Genomic DNA, 21,243 nt, shown 5'->3' on the forward strand with positions numbered 1-21,243 from the left:
GCAGGGCGGGGTGCGGGAGAGGGAGGCCGGCGAGGCGGGGCGGGGCCCGGGAGGGCGGGGGTCTGACGGCCGGGCCGGGCGGCGGAGCTGCGAGGGACAGAGGCTCGGGAGGCGCGCGGAGCCAGCGGAGCCCGAGCCCGCGCCGCCATGCCCCTGGCCTTCTGCGGCAGCGAGAACCACTCGGCCGCCTACCGGGTGGACCAGGGCGTCCTCAACAACGGCTGCTTTGTGGACGCGCTCAACGTGGTGCCGCATGTTTTCCTACTCTTCATCACCTTCCCCATCCTCTTCATCGGTGAGTGCGCGCGGCGAGCAGCGGAGGAGGGGACGGGAGAGCAGGGAGGGAGGAGGAGGAGGCGCTGCGCGCCGCACCGCTCGGCGTCCCCTTCCGGCCCATGACAGCCTCGTTCCCGGGGTCCCCTGTCCTGTGTCCTGCCCGCCGGTCCCTGCATTCGCACACCAGCTCATCCCTTCACTCCTCCGGTGCCTCCGATCCCGCGCCAAACACAGCTGACGTTTGTGACCCACGGGCTCGCCAAGTTTTGCTTCTGCAGGGCCAAGAGCTGGGATGGGGGAAAGGGAAAGAGGAGGTCTCTGCACGCAGTGGGGAAGTGGAGAGGGGTCGGGCCTCATCCTCCGTGGCGCAGCTTAGGGAGCCGGGTCACCCCTCGCGCAAGGCACCCTCCCACTCAGCCGCAGCTGGGCCTAGGGAGGAGGGAAGCCTGTGCTTCGGAGCCTGGGATGGAGGCCCCGCTAACCACTATGCTTTCACCGGGCTGAGCCGCGCAGTGGTCCGTGATCTTTGACAGTCCCGGGCCCGCGCCCTGGGCGAGGAGAGGCGAGAGCTAGGGACTTGGATTCCCTTCCCCCGCCACCCCACCCAGGCATGTGTCTCCAGAGCGCAGCTTCTCAGGCTCTGCGCAAAGTAGCTCAGACTTGCCGACCCAGCGACCCCGGCGCCCCTGCTTGCAAAGCTGGGGGCCACGGCTGGGACAATCGTGCGTGACTCTCCACTGAGGTCCCCCCGCCCCCATCTCTCTCCAAGACCTTGGCTCTTCCAGACCAGTCAAGTCTATCAACTCATAGGGTGTCCCCTGCCTCCCCAAAACGTGTTCATTCACTTTAAGAAAAAAAGCAAATCTTAAAATTCATGTACAGCTTTGGGGAAGAAAGGAAAGATTGTCACAAAATTAGATTTACAAGAGGTTGCTGCAGAAGCAGAGTTGCTAGTTATTAACAAACACAGTTAGACAGAAATAGAAAGAAAACATACAAAATATGTGCTCGTATGTGCATCAAAAATAAAAAAAAGAACAGCATTTTCACTTCTGTTCTCAACCAAATGGTTTATTAACCTGATGACTTGTCACACAAGAAGTTAGCGTGTATAATGGGGTACCTTGGCAGGGCACAGGGGCTCATGGCTGTAATTCCAGCACTTTGGTGGGCTGTGACAGGAAGATTGCTTGAGTCCAGGAGTTTGAGACCAGCTTGGGCAACATAATGAGATCCCCTTCTTTCTACAAAAAATTAAAAATTAGCTGAACATGGTGATGTGCACCTGTAGTCCCAGCTACTCAGGAGGCTGGAGGATCACTTTAGCCTAGGAGATCAAGGCTGCAGTGAGCAGGGGTCGTGGCACTGCACTCCAGCAGAGGCAACAGAGCAAGACCCTCTCTCAAAAAGAAAAAAAGGTGTGGTGGGGGGAGGTACCAGCACAGGACCAGGCTGAATGAGTTGGACGTTTAGTTTGTGTGCACCAACCTTGGGGATTCTCATGTGTAGGTGTCACCCCCACCATGGTCCCAATGCCCAAGCAACCTTCTGGGGTTCATGCACCCTCCTCCTCCTCCAAGTGGGCAGGCATCCTGCCTCTGACTGTCTTTCCCTGCAGGATGGGGCAGTCAGAGCTCCAAGGTGCACATCCATCACAGCACGTGGCTTCATTTCCCTGGGCACAACCTGCGGTGGATCCTGACTTTCATGCTGCTCTTCGTCCTGGTGTGTGAGATTGCAGAGGGCATCCTGTCTGATGGGTGAGTGACTGAGGACTCAGGAAAGTGAATCTGCTACAGGGTACTTCCTGAAAGGCCGAAGGAGACGCTAGCTCACCTGCATTCCACAAGCCCATATCTTTTGTTACTACATCCAGCAACTCAATGTCTCCTATGTGCCAACCTCTCTGAGCTGGGCTTGGACACAAGTGAGTCCCAGGCCCTGCCATCAGTCCAGGAGAGTGGAGGGAGCATGGATCTGCATGCTAAGTCCCAGTGAAATAATGCTAGAGCGTATTAGAATGCCACAATTCCAGTGGAAAATGCCAGGTCTCTTCTACAAGCTGCTGGAGTTACCTTCTTGGAAAAAAAAAAAAAAAAATCTAAGCATGCCACCCACTCTTGCATAAGACCTTTCCTTGATTCTCAGCTGTTTCGAAGATGTGGTCTCAGATCCTCAGCCCACCATCCAAGGTCTTCACAGTCAGCCCCACCTGTCTCTGGCCTCATTCCCTATGCCTACCTTCCCTTTGGGTCTCACAGCACACTCCTCCCACCTCTGGTACAGCACGGATCATACTGTATGTTAAAGTTTATGTCTATTTGCAAAACTGTCTTCTGAGTCAGAAAGGCCTAAGAGTTAGAATCTGAGTCTTGTTCATCTTTGTATTCACAGTGCAAGGCATGTGATAAACATAAACATTATTCAGTCCATAAACATTTATTGGGTCCTTAGGAAAATAAATGAAACTGTGTTACAAATAATTACTCTGGGAGGCAAGAGGAAGGCAGAGTTGGGCAAGTTCCGTGGTTGAGAGGGCTTTGGAGTGGAGTCTGGAAGGGTGACTAGGTCTCTGACACACAGAGGAGGAAGGAGAGAGAGAGCTTGTGGTGCCTGAGGGAAGAGAAAAGGCACCAAAGAGAAAAGCAGGTAGGGCTAGGGAGCAGCGCAGGGGCTGGAGCATTAAACACAGGCTGGGGAGCGATGGAGGCTGAGGCTGGGAACCCAGGTTGGGGCATCTCAGGAGGACTGTGAATCCCAGACTGCATGTTTGGGTTGGATTTGGTCAGCAGTTTGGAAAAGAAGAGGGATGTCATCAGCATAACACTTTTAGGTGAGAACCTGAAGAGGTGTTCAGCGCAGGCTGGAGGCAGGGAGAAGCTAGAGGTATAATAGAAGTGTCACTTAGCATTGATTGCAGTAGTCTAGGTGAGCGATAACTGCAGACAGAAATGGTGTGTCCGCAGTCGAGGACAGAAGAGGAGCTGGAGCAGCCATCTCACTAAGGAAGAATCCAGTAAGCAGCAAGAATGAGAGACTGCCAGGAGAGGGAGTGATGGAGGAGAGGGATATTTGGCTTGAGTATCTGAGGTCCAGCGCCCCCTGAGCTGCAATCAGACTATCCAGACTGCACTCCTGCAGCACTGCCTGGCTCCTGTAGTTGGATGGCAGGGGATAGGCTCCCTCATCCTCCCTCCCGTTCCCCACCTTCCCTCCCCCAGTGTCCCTGCATCCTGGCTTCAGCAGTGATCTCTGTAATACCTGCTTGCTTTGGAGGCAGCAGTTCTCCCTGCTTATCAAAGTCCCCAGACCAGCAAGAAGACCAGAAGGCATACTGCTACACAAGCAGGTGACAAGTCCGCCTCCACCCCCACCCCTACACCCCTTCCAAAGTAGCACAAATGCCACAGTGAGCCCTCAGATGTTAAATACTCACCAGATGGTGACAGAGGAAGACACCCCGCCCTTGGAGAAGGAAGACCTGGGTCTTTAGAAAGCACTTCTGCTGTGTACCAGCTATGGGACTTTGGACAAGTCATTCGGGCTTTCTGGGCCGCATAAGCATTTATAAATATACGATAAAACATTTTAGATGCCAACTTAAAAATGTGTGAGAAAGTATAAGGTGTTTCAAAATTATTTCAAGGAGTAAAGAGGCAAGAGTTTTGAAGACCCGTGGGCAGAGTGGTGGCTGTTCCCAGTGTGACCATTCATGACTGCTCTCTGGCCTTGTGAAACAAGCATCATAGTCCCTGGCTTGGCTGCCTCATGGGGCTGTGGAGGATGAACTTTGAGCACGGACAGGGTGCAGAGCCGGGACATGGCAGAGCACTGGGCAGACTGTGTATTCCCAGGATGTGGGAAACTGGAATGAATGAGTCCAGGGATGCCTTCCTGCTGGCTGTCAGCAGCCCCTCCTGTGTGTGGCTGCTCTGCTTTAGCTCAGTGCAAAGGGCCATCTCCCCCCAGGGCACAGATCAGCTTGAGCTGAGTAATTGTCATTTGGTCTTTGTGAGCTCCTACCCCCAGGGATGGCAAGCTTGAGTGAGGGCAGGAAAAGAGCAGACAGGAGAAGTCACAGACCCTTGTGATACCCCTAGTCTAATCCAGCCTGGGTTTTCAGAGCTGTCTGGAAATTTAGGGGGCAGGTGGGAGTGGAGGCTGATTAAGGCTGCCCTGATTTGATTTAGAGTGAGCCTCATTTAGTGAATAATTAAGCCATCTTAAACCTGTAGCACTTCTCCTCTTCCTTTGGGTATTATTTCTGTGCGTGATGCTCTGAATTCAGAACAATCAAAGCAGGATAAGTTAGTGAAGAAGATTTTTTAAAATAACTACAATATTTTCCCAGACCACCATACACTGGATAAAGCCCATATATAAAACTTTACCTAATTTCTTTTTTTTTTTTTTTTTTTTTTTTTAGAGACGGAGTCTCGCTCTGTCGCCCAGGCTGGAGTGCAGTGGCCGGATCTCAGCTCACTGCAAGCTCCGCCTCCCAGGTTCACGCCATTCTCCGGCCTCAGCCTCCCGAGTAGCTGGGACTACAGGCGCCCGCCACCTCGCCCGGCTAGTTTTTTGTATTTCTTAACTAACTCAGTTTGTATTATTTAACAAAGCAGCTAAAAACTATTCTATGAAGCCGTGCCATGAAATATTTAGTTCAATTATGTTTAATCCTCATCTTATTTCATCTTATAAAATTTTAGCATTTCTCCCTCCTATTGCAAAAAAAAAAAAAAAAAAAAAAAGCACTTATATCAACATATGATAAAACATGTTTAGATGTCAGCTTAAAAATGTGTGAGAGAGTAGAGGGTGTTTCAAAATCTTTTCAAGGAGTAAAGAGGCAAGAGTTTTGAAGATCCCCGGGAAGGGCGTTGGCTGTGCCCAGTGTTGCCATTCATGATTGCTCTCTAGCCTTGTCTCTCTTGTACTTTCTATATTACTTTGAAGACCTTTTGTGGAGAATATCCACTAAAGAATATCAATATTTACCATTTCATTAAACAAGAAATGTGGAGTTTGCCTTTTCAAGTTGGTTTGGTGCTCATTGATGTTTTCAGGGACACAGCCTCTTCCCGTCTTTCCACACCATCCTCTGTGTGTCAGCCTATCTTCCCCATGGTCACAAGGTGGCTGCCTAGCTCCGGGAATTGCTTAGCATGAGCAGACAGGGCATTCTCCCGACATGCTTCTCCTTTATGAGGGAGATTATTCTTTCCTTGACATCTCACTGGCCAGAATATGTGGACCAACACCGGCAAAGGGGTATGGAATTGCATGACTTCTTAAACCAATCGCCATCCATTCCCCCTGGGGCTGGGTACATTGCTGCTGGAGCAAACCTGTGGTCCTCCTGGCACAGAATAAGGGGAAGATGCTCTTTGGTGGAGAGCCCACATTGCCTTTACACTTGCACCTCAGTCCCACCAGACCCACTGGGGTCACAGGATGGCTCTCCTCATGTCCTTCCTTCTTCTCTGTTGAACTCTTATATATCCTTCAAAGTCCAACCTGGTGCCACCTCCTCTAGGAAGCTGTCCTTGGTTGCCCACCCCCTCCTTTGTCCTCTCTCAGCCTCTGTCCATTGGCGGTATCACTTCCCTAGCCTGCTGACTCTAAGAGTTAGCTCTGAGCATGGCAGCCTCCTCCCTACCATCAGCGTTTCAAGGGCAGGGACCCTTGGCACACTGGATAGAAGTAGCCTGGTGGGCAACAGCAGCACTGAGGCATCAGGCTGTAGCAGGCCATCTGGGAATGGAATGAGTCCCACAGGGCTGGAGCAGAAAGGGCAGGCTGGGCAGCTCTGGTAAAGTGGCTGGAGGCCACATAGCCTGGGCCTTTCGTTCTAGGCTGAGCAGAGTGGGTTTTGCTGTCTGCAGGAGAGAGCTGTGGAAGGGCATGATCATGACTAAGTAAGGTGACCCTCTTCACCAGGCACGGGGAAGACTGAGGCCTGGGAGGAGGCTCTGGCTGCCTCTGGGTCTTACCCCCAGACCAGGGTCCACCCACCTAGAGGCCTCTGTGAGTTAAAGTGAAAAGAATATGAGCTGATATTGACTGCTGCATTCCCCATCCTGAGGGAGAAGACAAAATCAGGACCTTGGAAATGCCTCTTCATGCCTCAGTTTCCTCAACCATAAAATGGGAGACTAAGAGTACCCACTTGATGGGGTTTAATGAAGATTAAGTGGGTTAATATATATCGCGTACTTAGAACAGTGCCTGGCACAGGGTAAATGTTCCATAAATATTGACTCTCATCAGTTTGTTATCACAGCCCCGGGGAGGGTGCCAATGCTGACGTATGCTGTTCATGTTAAATGGGACTGTCACTGGGTGAGTTGTGGCATACAGGCCCCTGCACTGCTCAAGAGATCCCAGCGACCCTTGTGCTTAGGGCTCAGCATACAGTAAGACCTCCAAATATCCAGCTCTACTCCACGTACTGGCAGCTCTGCCCGGCCTATACTCCAAATATGCCCATTAACTAAAGGGCCCTGCAGCCTATGCAGTGATGCTATAAAAGTTCAGTGTTCAGCCTTCGGAATTCAAGGCCTGGGCTGCTCTGTTGCAGTACTTAGAACGTCCCCATCCTGTCTATTTCTCTCTCCCATCTCAGGGTGACCGAATCCCGCCACCTCCACCTGTACATGCCAGCCGGGATGGCGTTCATGGCTGCTGTCACCTCTGTGGTCTACTATCACAACATCGAGACTTCCAACTTCCCCAAGCTGCTAATTGGTAAGTGAGGTATAGGAGGGAGGCGCATTTCTTCAGATAATGTTTACTGAGGACTCACTATGTGCCAGGTACTGCTCTAGACAGTAGAGATTCGGAATCGAAGAAGAAAAAAATCTCTGTCTTCATGGAGCTTACAGTCTGGTGAAGGAGGACAGACGGGCAAATACAGTGAATAAACAAACAAACAAATAGGTAGTGGTGATGCTATGAAGAAAATCAAGCTGAGTAAGGGGTAGGGGCAATGGCCATGTTGCTATCTACACAGGATGGTCAGGGAAGGGCTTTGGTAAATGTGGGTGTGCAGGTATTTGGGGGAAACTGTTCCCTGCAAGGGGAGTGACAAGTGCAAAGTCCTCTGATAGGGATAGATTTGGCAAAGATGTCACTGTGGGCAAAGCCAAATGAGCAAGGGGAAGAGTGGGAGGTGAGGGCTGGCGCCAGGAGAGGAGCAAGGAAGAGTCACAGGCTCTGGGCCTGAGCACCTGGGTGAACTGTGGCATCAATAACTGATGTGGCAGAGGAGGGGAAGGTGGGCTGTGGTGGGATCAAGTTTTCTATTGGGGGCATATTGAGCTTGAGATGTCACAGAGACAGCCAACTCAAGTGTCAAGTTGGGCTTTCATGGGGAGGTCAGGCAGGGTAAGAGCTACACTTTCAGGAGGTGGGCCTTGTAGATGGCATCTAAAGGCTGAGCCTGGGGCCGGGTGCCCTGGCTCATACCTGTAATCCCAGCACTTTGGGAGGCCAAGGTGGACGGATCACCTGAGGTTAGCAGTTTGAGACCAGCCTGGCCAACATGAGAAACCCCCACCTCTACTAAAAATACAAAAATTAGCTTGGCGTGGTGGCGCACACTGGTGGTCCCAGCTACTCAGGAGACTGAGGCAGGTGAATCACTTGAATCCAGGAGGCAGAGGTTGTAGTGAGCTGAGATCGCGCCACTGCAGTCCAGCCTGGGTGACAGAGCAAGACTCATCAAGAAAGAAAGAAAGAAGGAAAGAAAGAAAAGAAAGAAAAGAAGGAAAGAGAAGAGAAGAGAAAAGAAAAGAAAAAAGAAAGGGAGAAAGAAAGCTTGAGACTGGAAGAGGTCACCTGGGGAGAGAAGAGAAAGGCTCTGGGACCAGAACTTCAGGTTTGCGAACATTTAGAGAGACTCAGGAAGGAGTGCCCACTTAGAGCTTCTGAAATGTTAAATACTGCAGGACTGGGGTCCCAGGCAGAAGCAACAGGATGATGGTTGACGTTTACTGAGTATGTGCTGTGGGGCAGGCTCCGTGCCATGTTCCTTATATTCATTGTCCCACAGGCTAATTCCCCCAGCCTCCTTATTGGTATTGTTAATATCCCCATTTTCCAATGTGGACCCTGAAACTGAGAGGTTAAAAATAATAACGGCAAATACTCACTTTGTACTTACTGTATGCCAGGCCCCATCCTACCTATGTGATGTATATTAACTCATTTAATCCTTTCAACAACTCTATGAGGTAGGTACCTTTATTATTTTCCCTTTACATATCAGAAAACTGAGGCTCAGCGGTTAAATAACTAGCACTAATCTAGCTCGTCAAGGGGCACAGCCGGGAATCTAGCATCCGTGCAATCTCCTAATCATTTCTGACACTGTGTGTCTAAGGGCCCTCAGACTCTGTCCTTGGGGCAAAGGTATCAATCTGCAGGTTGGCCTCTGTATTGAGGTTCAGCCTGTGTGTCTAAGGCTGGGGCTGTACATCTGGCAGTTAGATTGTGTTCACACTGTGTCATTAAGTCAGACTGATTTTTGGGAATCACAGCATCGAATTGACATTTGGAGTCTGGCACGCTCTGTGCTAAGCCAGTGACATTGTTGTGTTCAGGGAGTACAGGGTGTTTCTTGCACTAATCACAGGTCTGCCTTTCTGTAGAAGGTGGGATCTGAGCTCCATCAGGATTATCCAGGTGATCCCCCTACCCCTAACCCAGGGCCCCCCACGTGAGTATGAATGGAAGCTGGGGGAAGCAGGTTGAGAGGGGAGATGTTAAATACAGGCTTCAGAGAGCCACCCTGCTTCCATTTCTGAAGCAGCTCCTCGTCTGTAGAGAACCCTTCACTAACCACCAGGGCCTGGCTGACCAGTGCCCTCTGGAAACACCCCGTGTGGACATCCGAGGAGTTCATTTTCTCATTCTCCAGTAAAAACATAATGTTCTCTCTTTAAAGCACAAGCTATCACCCATGGATGGATTTGTCCTTTTCTAAGGAACAAAGACTAACTCCCTCCATTCCCCTTGTTGGAGTTATCTTCCCTTGAAAGGAGGCTCCACAGAGCCAGAAATTCTAGAACAGGGAAAAGTGGAAGGGACGCACCTGTGAGCTGCAGGGACAGAGGGCAATGCATATTGGGAGAATGGCTGGCCCTCTGAGGAGGCTGAGGTCTGACCTGGGTATGGAGTCCCACAGAAAGGGGACCTGTGGTGCAGCTTACATTTTTCCATGAAGGAACCATGGTCCTGGAACCCAGATGAAGCCAAGGAAATGTTCTCTGAAAGTCATATTTGAGCTGAGAACTGAAGACACTAACTGGAAGAAGGGAGGAAAGAGTGCTTCAGGTAGAGGGAACAGCATGTGCAAAGGCCCCAAGGCAGAAGGAACAAAACACATTAGAAAATTCAGAAGAGACCGGGCGCGGTGACTCAAGCCTGTAATCCCAGCACTTTGGGAGGCCGAGACGGGCGGATCACGAGGTCAGGAGATCGAGACCATCCTAGCTAACATGGTGAAACCCCGTCTCTACTAAAAAAAATACAAAAAACTAGCTGGGCGAGGTGGCAGGCACCTGCAGTCCCAGCTACTCAGGAGGCTGAGGCAGGAGAATGGTGTGAACCCAGGAGGCAGAGCTCACAGTGAGCTGAGATCCGGCCACTGCACTCCAGCCTGGGCGATAGAGCGAGACTCCGTCTCAAAAAAAAAAAAAAAGAAAAAAGAAAAAGAAAATTCAGAAGAAAAAGAGTGGCAGGGGTGCAAAGTAGAGGGGAGCTGGACTTTGGGTTTTGTTTGCTTGTGCCCAGGCTGGAGTACAGTGACCCCACCTTGGGTCACTACAACCTCCACCTCCTAGGTTCAAGCAGATTCTCGTGCCTCAGCCTGCTGAGTAGCTGGGAATACAGGCATGCACCACTACACTCGGATAATTTTTTGTGTTTTTAGAAGAGTTGGGATTTCACCCTGTTGACCAGGCTGGTCTTGAACTCCTGGCCTTAAATGATCAAGTCTCAACTTTCCAAAGTGTTGAGATTACTGCCGTGAGCCACTGCACCCAGCTGGAAGGTCGCACCACAGATGTTGGCCTTTATCCCAACAGCAATGGGAAGTTTGTGTGTGTGTGTGTCTGTGTGGTTTAACATAAAATTTATCATCTTAACCATTTTTAAGTATAGTGTTCTGTGACATTAAGTATATTCACAGCTGGGCATGGTGCCTCATGCCTGTAATCCCAGCACCTTGGGAGGCCAAGGCAGGTCGATTGCTTGAGCTCAGAAGTTCGAGACCAGCCTGGCCAACGTGGCAAAACCCCATCTCTACAAAAAACATAAAAATTAGCTGGGCATGGCAATGTACACCTGTAGTCCCAACTACTTGGGAGGCTGAGGTGGGAGGATCGTGGGAGGCTGAGGAGGGAGGATCACTTGAGACTGGGAAGTGGAGGCTACAATGAGCCAAGATTGTGCCATTGCACTCCAGCCAAGATTGTGCCACTGCAGCACACCAACATGGCACATGTATACATATGTAACAAACCTGCACGTTGTGCACATGTACCCTAGAACATAAAGTATAATACAAAAAGAAATATATATATATGCACCAATAAAAATTAGGAAAAAAAGAAAAAAAAAAAAAAGGATTGTGCCATTGCACTCCAGCCTAGACAACAGAGTGAGACCCTGTCTCAAAAAAAGAAAAAAAAGTATATTCACATTGCTGTGTAGCCATCACCACTATCCATCTTCAGAACTTTTTCATCTTCCCAAGTTGAAACGCTGTACCTATTAAACGAGAACTTCCCACTTCTCCCTCCTTACAGCCCCTGGCAACCACCATTCTACTTTCTATCTATGAATTAGGGCACTCTAGGTACCTCATCTAAGCAGCATCATACACTATTTGTCTTTTTTTTAATTTTTTTTTTTTGAGACAGAGTCTTGCTCTGTTGCCCAGATTAGAGTGCAGTGGTGTGATCTCGACTCACTGCAACCTCTGCTTCCCTGGTTCAAGCGATTCTCCTGCCTCAGCCTCCTGAGTAGCTGGGATTACAGGCGCTCGCCACCATGCCTGGCTAATTTTTGTATTTTTAGTAGAGACAGGGTTTCACCATGTTGGCCAGGCTGGTCTTGAACTCCTGATCTTGTGATCCACCCACCTCAGCCTCCCAAAATGCTGGGATTACAGGTGTGAGCCACCATGCCCGGCCTATTTGTCTTTTTATGACTTGCTTATTTCACTGAGCATAATGTCCTCAAGGTTCATCTATGTTGTAGCATGTATTGAAATTTTTTTTCCTTCCTTTTTAAGGCTAATATTCCACTGTATGGATATTTCACTAATATTCCACTGTATGGATATGCCACATTTTCTTTATCTATTCATCTGTCAGTGGGTTGCTTTCACCTCTTGACACTTGTAAATAGCACTGCTATGAACATGGGTGCATTAAGGGGTTTTGAACATAATCATAATAATTGCTTTATGGAGACCAGCTTGGAGGAGAACAAGATGGGGAGGAAGTGGGGAAACCAATGAGAAGGCTCTCAGGGTGGAGCGGGAATCCAGAGGAGACATGATGATGCCTGGACTTAGGTGGTATACCACAGGGATGGAGAGAAGTAGATAGATTCAAGATATTTAGGAGGTGAAATAGATAGCATTTGTTAATGGGAGAGGTGTGGGGTAAGGGAGAAGATTGGAGGGAGAAGGAGGAGTAATGGGAGCTCACCAGCAGTCCCCATGTTATGCCTCTTTCCTTCCTTTTCCCTCTTCTCTCATCAGGCATTCAGCTTTTGCTGAGTGCTGCTGTGTCTGGCAACAGGCTGAGCACTCAGCACTGCAGGACAGGACTGTGCAAAAAAACCTCTGGGCCTAGTCCTGGGTCCACCGCTAATTCCCTGTGTGACCTTGCACAAGACATCCAAGTTCTCTGAGCCTCCGATTCCCCACCCGGGCAGGAAGAAGAATAAGTCCCTGCCTAAGTCATAGGGTTGTAATGAAGAGCAAATCAGACCGTATCTGTTAAGTGTTAGGGACAAGACAGGCGTGAGGCATATTTTCAAGTCAGCTCCAGTAGGCAGCTCTCACTAAGGGCTAAAGGGCTTCTGAGGCCTGGGATAGAATCTGTCCAAGAGTGGAGTGGAGGCAGGGGGACAGCCTTCAGCTGTGGAATTCCTCGAGACCTAGAGACCAGCCTGAGCTGGGGGACATTATTCCAGTCCTGATTCTTGGGACCAGAAGGCAGATACTTCTGCCCCCCATCCTCATGTCCTCATGCAGGGACCCAAGGTGGATGGCATTGATCCCCTGGGTGAGCTCAGCCCTGGGCACAGGGTGGGGCCCAACATCTCAACCTGTTTCCTAACCCTGAGCCAGGCAGGACAGATCCCAGATTTGTCCCCAAGCGATGCTCTGGCTTCCATGCCTAGGCCCACATAGGGATAGAGGGCAGAGTGAAAGTCTCTCTCCCTCACTCAAGTCCTCTGGAGAGGGACTCTGTGGCATGAGGCTGACCTTATCCGCATGTGGTCTAAGAGGGAGGAGGAAAGAGCTGCCAGTGCTAAAATCTCCCCCACCCTCAGAGGGGGACTTCACAGGTTATTGCTGGTTTTGGTTGTTGGACGCTGACAGTGATTTACTGGCAGATTGAAGTGGGCGTGTGTGCAAGAATTTAGGATAGAATCTACTGATAGCTTCTGAGGTTTACCTGCCCCAGGTCTTAAATCTAGAGATAATAAAAAATAACAGCTAATGTCCAAAGAGCACCGGCTGCGTGTGAGGCTCACTGCACTAAATGCTTTCCATACGTTTCTCACAAGAACCTTCTAGGTAGCACTATTATGATTCCCACTTAATGGATGAGGAAACTAAGCTCTAGAGGGCTAAGTGACTAATCCAAGGTCACACAGCTATTATCTCACCGGCTCTGAGCCCAGCTGTATCTGGCTGCGGGACCACCACCACTAACCCCTGTATAACACTGCCTCATGGAACTGTGGCTGGCTTTTTCCATGTCTCCCATGGCCCTGCTCCATCATCATGCTGTGGTGGGCTCTGGACTGTGAGGACAGGGACCCAGGCTTTCACCCTCTCTCTGTCCCTGGCTGCCAGTGCACTTGGGCAAGGTCGCATCCTGTCTCTGGGTCTCAGTTTCCTCATCTGTAAAATAAAAGGCTGGACTGAATGACCTTTAAGATTTCTCTCACTTGGAAATTCCACAAGGAAGTCATTATAGCATGGAGCTTGCATGCATGGGCTCCAGCGTCAGGCCAGCCCAGCTCTGCCAGTTAATGGGTGTGTGGCCTTGGATCAGTTATCTCGTCTTTCTGAGCCTCATTTCCTTTGTCTGAGCAATTGGGGGTGACGGCAGTGCACTTTCTTTGAAAAGTGATGGTGAGGAATAAATGAGCTCATGTATTTAAAGTGCTTATTTGGCACAGTGCCTGTAACTTAGTTAAATTCAAGAAATAAATTTCTTATTCTTCCCATGATCACTTCTTGTTAAGGGACATTTGTCTGACCAGTTTGATTTATGAGATTATTGGTGTTTTTCATAAATGTTAAGACGAATGTGCGTCATCTTAGAGTCACACACTCTGATATATTCACACGTGCACATCCCTTTACTCGGAAGTGTACACACCCGGGCATGCTCATTCTGTCTCCTTCTCTGCCACATACTTGCACATATTACGTGAGTGTACACACATGATGCACACACATCTCCATGATCTTCCATCTCTCCTCGGCAGCCCTTCTGGTGTATTGGACCCTGGCCTTCATCACCAAGACCATCAAGTTTGTCAAGTTCTTGGACCACGCCATCGGCTTCTCGCAGCTACGCTTCTGCCTCACGGGGCTGCTGGTGATCCTCTATGGGATGCTGCTCCTTGTGGAGGTCAATGTCATCAGGGTGAGGGTAAGCAGGCCACTGAGGATGCACCTGGGCCAGGGCAGGGTGGGGAGCAGAGGCTGCGGCCTCTGTCCTGCCCTGGGTTCGGCCCCCCACCCTGCTTCTCAGCCAAGCTGAGAAGGGGTCAACTTGTTTTACCTGCCCCCGTAAAGGGGAGTGGGGCCATGGCGGGGGAAGTTTTAGGAGAGACACTCCATCTGGCCCACGTGTGCTCTACCCCAGGCTCCCGGGGGGGTGGGGGGTGACAGGTGTGTTTGCTGAGGTTGGCGAATGACTTTCCATAGAGAAGGAAGACAAGCATCAGGCACTGGCCTCTCCTTTCTTTCTTCGGTGGTAGGGGACTTGTCTTTGCTTTAATGTATTCATATCGTCACACGCACACATGAATGAGTATTTTGTTTTCCTTTCTGTTTGCTCCCGCCTCCCTCTCTCTTTCCCACCCCAGCCTGCAACCTTCCCCTTCCCCTGCCCCTACCTCCCCAGGTAGCCCAGACTAATGAACTCATCTGTCTTTCCCATGCTTTGTTTTTATTAGTATAAAACCATATGTGTCTATCTAAATAAATATCTATTCAGGTTTTTTCCTCTCAACACAAGTGAATATGTAGGTTTTCCCCTCAGTATTTATCTTGTAAGAATGGGATCATATTATGCACTGTTTTCTGCACTGTGCTTTTCTCACCCAACAAATATCTCTTGGGACTCCCTCCAAGCCATCTGATATAGCTAATTCTGTTTTCTTAATGGCTGCATAATTTTCCATCGTATGCCTGAGCCATAATGTATTCAGCTATTTCTCTATGGATGGGCATTCACTTTGTTGCCAAGTTCTTGCCTTCATGAATAATGGTGTATCGAGCATACTCACATTTATGTATTGCTGCTTTTATTTCTGTGGGAGAGAGTCCAAGGAATGGCGTTGCTGGATCAAAGGGTCTGTGTATTTTAAATTTTGATCAGTGTTACATATTGCCCTCCAGAAAGATTGTAATCTGCCAGAGATAAGTGAGAAAACCCTTTCCCTGCCTTCCAGCCAGCAGTGAGGGCTATAGCCCTTTCAAACTTGGACTGCTTGCATTTCTCTGACTCTTCTGCTTTTAGTTGGTGATCTGAAGGGCACAAGGCTCCTTATGTGTCCCCCTACCCTCCAGTGACCCTCACAGGAACCCTGTGATGCAAGCACCGTCCCCTTTATAGATGAGGAAACCTTTTAGATGAGGCTTGTCCAAAACACCTTGCTGGTAAGTGGAGAAGCCAGGATTCGAAACCAGGTCTACATGACTTGGAGTTCTGTGAACTGTATATGAAACATGGTGGTATCCTTAGATCTGTGGAGAAGATAGTACATGAGAGATTCCTGCTCCTCCCCAGCCCAACCGAAACCCAACCCAGCCTAGCCATGGGGGATTCAAAGTCAACCTCAATGAGCAGTTACAAAGTCAGGAGGCTCTGACATTGGTGGCCAGGAAGTGTTGGGGAATCCTTTTCCTGGTAATAATTACAGGTGAAAGATGGCCCCATCTGTTAGAGATCAAGTGTGGAATATCACAACCCCAAATCCTTGCTGGGGCAAGGTAGGGAGTGGTGAGAAGTTGCACTTACCCATCCCCCATGGCCCATGTGCCCCACAGAGATACATCTTCTTCAAGACACCGAGGGAGGTGAAGCCACCGGAGGACCTGCAGGACCTAGGGGTGCGCTTCCTGCAGCCCTTCGTGAATCTGCTGTCCAAAGGTACCTACTGGTGGATGAACACCTTCATCAAGACTGCCCACAAGAAGCCCATCGACTTGCGAGCCATTGGGAAGCTGCCCATCGCCATGAGGGCCCTCACCAACTACCAGCGGCTCCGCGAGGCCTTTGACGCCCAGGTGGTCAGTGGGGGCACAGCCACACCATCTATTCCTTGCCTTCTGGTTTAGGGTCACAGAGAGGGACCTCAAAGGGCATTAGGTCAAAATCCTGGTGGGACAAGCGGGGAAACTGAGGCTGGTGAGGGGAAGAAGCTTGCCTTAAGTCACACAGTGAACCAGGGACAGGTGCAGGGCTGAAGAGTCATAGGACAGGCATAGTTGGAATGGCCCTTACTGTTTAGGTCATCTAGTCCAATGTCCTCATCCAGATGGGGAAACTGAGGCTCTGAGAAGGGAAGTGACCCCACTGGACTCTCACGCCCCTGTGCTCTTTCCTCTGGAGCTTACTGACTATAAAGGTTGGAATGTTCACTTGATTTGGAGAGCAGGGGTATTAGTGGTCTGATCCTTATGGTAACTCTATGAATTGAGCCAGGCAGGAATCTCCCCATGTCACTGAGGAGCAAATTGAGGCCCTGAGAAAGGCCGTGACCTGCCCAGAGCTGGCCCACAGCTGGCAGGCAGCAGAGCCAGTCTCCTGACTCCCGGTCCAGTGCTCCTTCACTGCCTCTGTCCTCGCACCAGGGCAGTTGCTAAGGCACAGTGGCAGGTGGTAATGAGTGAGTGTGCCACATGGCCACTTCCTCATTCCAGTGCTGTGTTCATCACATAGTCCCTGACCAGCTGTGTGACCTCGAGCAATCATCTGGCCTCAGTTTGCCCATCTAGACCATGTTGGCGTTGATAGGGCCCTCCCAATTGTACACTTGCTGATTCCATGATCTCTTCCTGGAGTTCACCTGCTTGCAGAGGATGTGGCCACTGGGTTTCCCCAGGCAACAGGAGCGAGGGGCATCCTGGGAGGCTAGCCCCAGCCCTGAATGAGCCCTCAGCCACCCTGACCTGGCCATGGTCTCTCTGGGCAGAGGAAGGACGTGCAGGGCACTCAAGGTGCCCGGGCCATCTGGCAGGCACTCAGCCATGCCTTCGGGAGGCGCCTGGTCCTCAGCAGCACTTTCCGCATCTTGGCCGACCTGCTGGGCTTCGCCGGGCCACTGTGCATCTTTGGGATCGTGGACCACCTTGGAAAGGAAAACGACGTCTTCCAGCCCAAGGTAGGCAGCCCCAGCAGTAGGGTAAGGCACCCTCTAGATGGTTTTCAGTTGTTTCTGAGAGTGCAACAGGCCAACGCGTGTGAGCCATGGCCACACTGGAGTGGCTCCTCACACATGCACAAAGCCTATAGCAGTATCCCCACCACAGAATACTCTGCATCTGGTCAACAGAAATGCCAGGGGGCGAGCCTGTGCCCCAAGGGTGTCCTACTCTCCTCTCACCATCACTACCATAATACCTCTTCCGGTAGTCAGGCCAGTCCGAAAACTGCAGGAGGTGCTTTTGTTTGTCCAATGTCTAGAGCTTCTGTGGCTTGGATTTGTTGGCTTTCAGTTTATGTCATCTTAGTAAACTTTAAAAATTTTGAACATCTGTCTTCTTCAGTCCTGTAAATGCTGGCACTTGAGCTTCTGCAGGGGCATCTTGGGAGCTGCTGTCAGAGCAGAGAGACGTGGGAAACCCTCATGAGTGGAGTTTTGTCTCTCCCCACTCCAAATTTCATTCAAAGTTGGCCGAGTTTTATTAATATGTTGGACTTTTCTATTAAAATTTCTTTTTTAATGAAAGTTTCCATGGCTTAAAAACACTGGAAACTTGTTAGACTTGATTATATCCAATGGCCTTTGCAGTTGTAAAGATTCTACAAACTGAAATTTGTTGGAGCTAGAAAACCCTTCCTGGGGGTTATTTTCCCTGTGTGGGGCCGTAGCATCCACTTCGGGGGCTGGGGAGACTGTGTTCTATAGTCTGTTTCTTTGCAGCCATTTAGGTTTAAATGGCCACAAAATGAAAAACTTTTTACCCCTAATAAGTTTCAGAGTTTTAGTTTCCAAGTGAGGATGTCATTATAACATTTTAACCACAGACAGTCTGAAAATAATGCAGAGAATTGGGAATTAGGGTTTTTAATAATTTATGACACTCTGTGCGTAACATTTGTTCATCTCATGAGCTCTAAAATCGCAGCTAGCAGTTAATCCTCAGGAGGTTTATGTTCATTTTTCTGGAAATATAATTAGTCAGCTGAACAGTGTTGGCCACAGATATGAGATACGTCGAATCTGATTTATGCAGCAAACATTTATTGAACACTGCTGTGTGCCAGGCCTGGGTTGGGCTGTGGGAATATGAAAGCAATAGTTATGACAAGGATGATTAACAATATTAACAGCCACTTATTGACCACATAATACATACCTGGCTAGGTGCACAAGTTATCCATATGTGATTTAATCCCTAAAACTACCTTTGGTATGAGTATATTTTGCAACAGCTTTACTGTGATATACCTCAAATATTGTACAGTTTATGAGATGATAGGTATTCTTATCCACATTTTACAGATGAGAAAGTTGAGGCTCAGAAAGGTTAAGTAACTTTCCCCAGGGTCTCTCAGCTAGTTAGTAACAGAGGCAGAATTTGAATATAAGACTCTTTCACTCCACAGTCTGGACATTTACAACCAGGAAGCTAAATTTACTATTATTATCAAGCCATCACCTCAGGCTCCAAGGATTATGAAACCCAATGGTGAGGAGAGAAATCGAAATAAATTACTTCTATGCTACATGTTACATATGACTCTTAGGAGGTATATTCAGGGAATTGTGGGAAAAGAGAGTGATTAACTTAGCCAGTGGTCATGAACAGCTTCATAGAGGAGGGGATATTTGAATGGGGTCTTGACGGACGAGTAGCAATTTGCCAGGCTGCCATGGGAAGATTTCTTGCTCAATCAAGAATTCAAGGACCACTTTTGCTTACTTAAACTTTGATAGTTTTTGAAGCTATCTCTGGTTTTTTGAGCCTCTCTACTTTATCTGGCCCATAAAAGAGAGGGGAAGTGGCTGCTTCTCTTGTCTACAGGAGTGTCACCTTCAACGCTAGCCTGACCATAGGCTACCCCAGAATACCCTCCATTGGCAATGCTGAAGCAGCATGGAGCCAGTTGTTAATATTAGGGGGAAATGACACAAGCCAGAGCCCTTATCAGAGTGTCCACACCACTCTCTTCTTCCTGTGTTTCCCAAAACCCTTCTGGGATTCTGCTAAGGAGAGAACTCGGAGGCAGGATGTGCCAAAGAGATGGTGAGAACACTTAGAACTTTAGTTCATCTGAACTTTATCATTGCCCTTTTTTTTCTCTTTGTTTATACACAAACCCTGGGGTTTATTACCCTCTCATTGGAATGCTCTTGTCCCAGTTACTGAGCACACAAATCCCAGAGACAGATGGCCCTGCCTCAGTGGCAGTGGGCCTTATCAGATTTAATATTTGTTCCCTGCAGCCCAAACACAATCAGCAAATTTCCGACACAGAAACGAGAGTTGAAAGTAAATATAGTCTCCAGTGTCCGCAACAAAGAACTCTCCATCATGTGGTTGCCTGGGATGTGGCTTAATTCTCATTTGGGCTTCTGAGCTCGGAGAAAATGGGGGAAAGGGATCATTTACTGAGATCATTTGGTTCATCTCCCAGCCCCCAAGCCATTCTAATCCCGAGAGAACTGAGTGCTATTCTGGTCTTTATGAATGACAAAGAAGGAAGCTCCCTAGCTACATATTGCAATGTTTCACAATCTGGGAGAGGAAGCCCTTTTTTCTGCCCAGCCTTGATCCATCCTGCAGCAGTCGGCACAGTGGGGCACCTATGGTTTATTCATCATTACTCTTCCTTCCTAAGATTCTCAGAGTTGGCAAGAAACATATCATCCTTGGTATCCACAAGGACAAACATTTCTGGTGTCCTCTTTAGTTACTGAAAGTGTCTGTGACTTGCCAGATCTTTGATGCTCCTGTCACCCCACTGCCACTCCCCAGGGAAAGCTGGGACCCAATTTGGGCTCTGCCTATGATCTATAACTCTTTCCCGCCTCCTCCTCTCCAGCCCAACCTCTACTCCCAATCTGTCACCTGCCATGGATGCCACAGATCTGTCTGGAGGGCAAGAGAATTGGATTCATAATGAGCTGCTGGTGTCTGAAACCTGCCAGCACTGCCCTGGGCTATCAGCTGAGCCAAAGGAAGAAGGAACAGTCTGGGTTTGATCGAAGGGCTAAAGCTTCGAACAGCCTTTAAATCTCAGTAGGAAAACGTGTAGGTTTGGTAGTGTGTATGTGTTTCTGAATGAGTTCCCCTAAGAACTGCTTATGGTTCTGTATGTGTATTCTGTTTGTCCCTATGTCTTTTGGTGTGTCTTTCTGTGTGTGTGTGTGTGTGTGTGTGTGTGTGCCCGTTTGGATGGCCATATTTGTGGCTATCATTATGAGTGACTTAATGAGTGTGTATGCCTTGGTGTTTCTGTGACTTTGTGGTTTTAGTACGTGGGCTGGCCTCTTCATAACCATGTCCATGCAGCTGGTCTGGCCTGGAGTACCTGCCTTCAATTCACTAGCTCCTTCTTAGCCGCCAAGACTCTGCTCAAATGTCATCTGCTCCAGGAAAACTTCACCTGGTTGAATTAGATGCCCCTCCTCTGTGCTCACATAACGTCCTATCAAAGTGCTCTGTCTCTTTCCCCGACTTGATCCTCTGTTCCCCATTATCTGACCTCTGTGTGCCCAGCACTCAGCCCCCTCCCTGCCTGACACCCAGGAGATGCATGGGAAATGGTTCTGCAGTGAAGGAATAATGCAGCAGTTACTATATATTGAGTGCTTACACTTACTGTTTTTCCTGTGCACTGTTACATTGACTTCTCATAACAACTCTCTGAAGTCCCTTTGTAGCCCCATCTTACAGATGAGGAAACTGAAGCTAAGAGAGGTTGAGGAACTTACCTAAGGACACAGTAGCTAATATATCATGAGTCAGGACCTCTAAGTCCAGGCTCTTAACCACCATGTCAAACAGTCTTGGATGAATGGGTAGGTGTGTTGGTTTCTGGGTGGCCAAAGATAGTTTTATTCTTTACCCAGGGCCTCCCAGGGCTGGGACCTATGGACAACTCACCTTTTGGCACCTGCCAAAATAAGAAGCAAGAGCCCAAGTGATCCTCTCTCCTTTAAGCACCAGAGAACATGTGAAGGGGACCTTTCCAATCACACCTCCGGCCTGGCAGAGACAATGGGGGTCCAAACTGTAGAGTTGGGAGT

General features: G+C 49.2%; 1 protein-coding gene across 5 annotated transcripts in view; it reads left to right on the plus strand.

Annotated features, from left to right (window-relative positions):
• The first annotated feature begins 104 nt into the window (after window positions 1-104).
• The window catches only part of ABCC8 (ATP binding cassette subfamily C member 8), an 84,608-nt gene continuing 63,469 nt past the window's right edge, over window positions 105-21,243 (plus strand). For 3 of the 5 annotated variants that reach the window (XM_025357064.1, XM_025357065.1, XM_025357066.1), the window contains exons 1-6: window positions 105-295; window positions 1,895-2,036; window positions 6,902-7,023; window positions 14,020-14,186; window positions 15,812-16,054; window positions 16,960-17,148. In XM_025357064.1, the coding sequence (XP_025212849.1) occupies window positions 148-295; window positions 1,895-2,036; window positions 6,902-7,023; window positions 14,020-14,186; window positions 15,812-16,054; window positions 16,960-17,148 (1,011 nt within the window). In that variant the 5' untranslated portion in view covers window positions 105-147. The remainder of the gene's footprint in view (window positions 296-1,894; window positions 2,037-6,901; window positions 7,024-14,019; window positions 14,187-15,811; window positions 16,055-16,959; window positions 17,149-21,243) is intronic. The other 2 variants (XM_025357067.1, XM_025357069.1) reach the window with 1 other exon arrangement.

The sequence above is a fragment of the Theropithecus gelada genome, chromosome 14, assembly GCF_003255815.1.
Source record: "Theropithecus gelada isolate Dixy chromosome 14, Tgel_1.0, whole genome shotgun sequence".
NCBI lineage: Eukaryota > Metazoa > Chordata > Mammalia > Primates > Cercopithecidae > Theropithecus > Theropithecus gelada.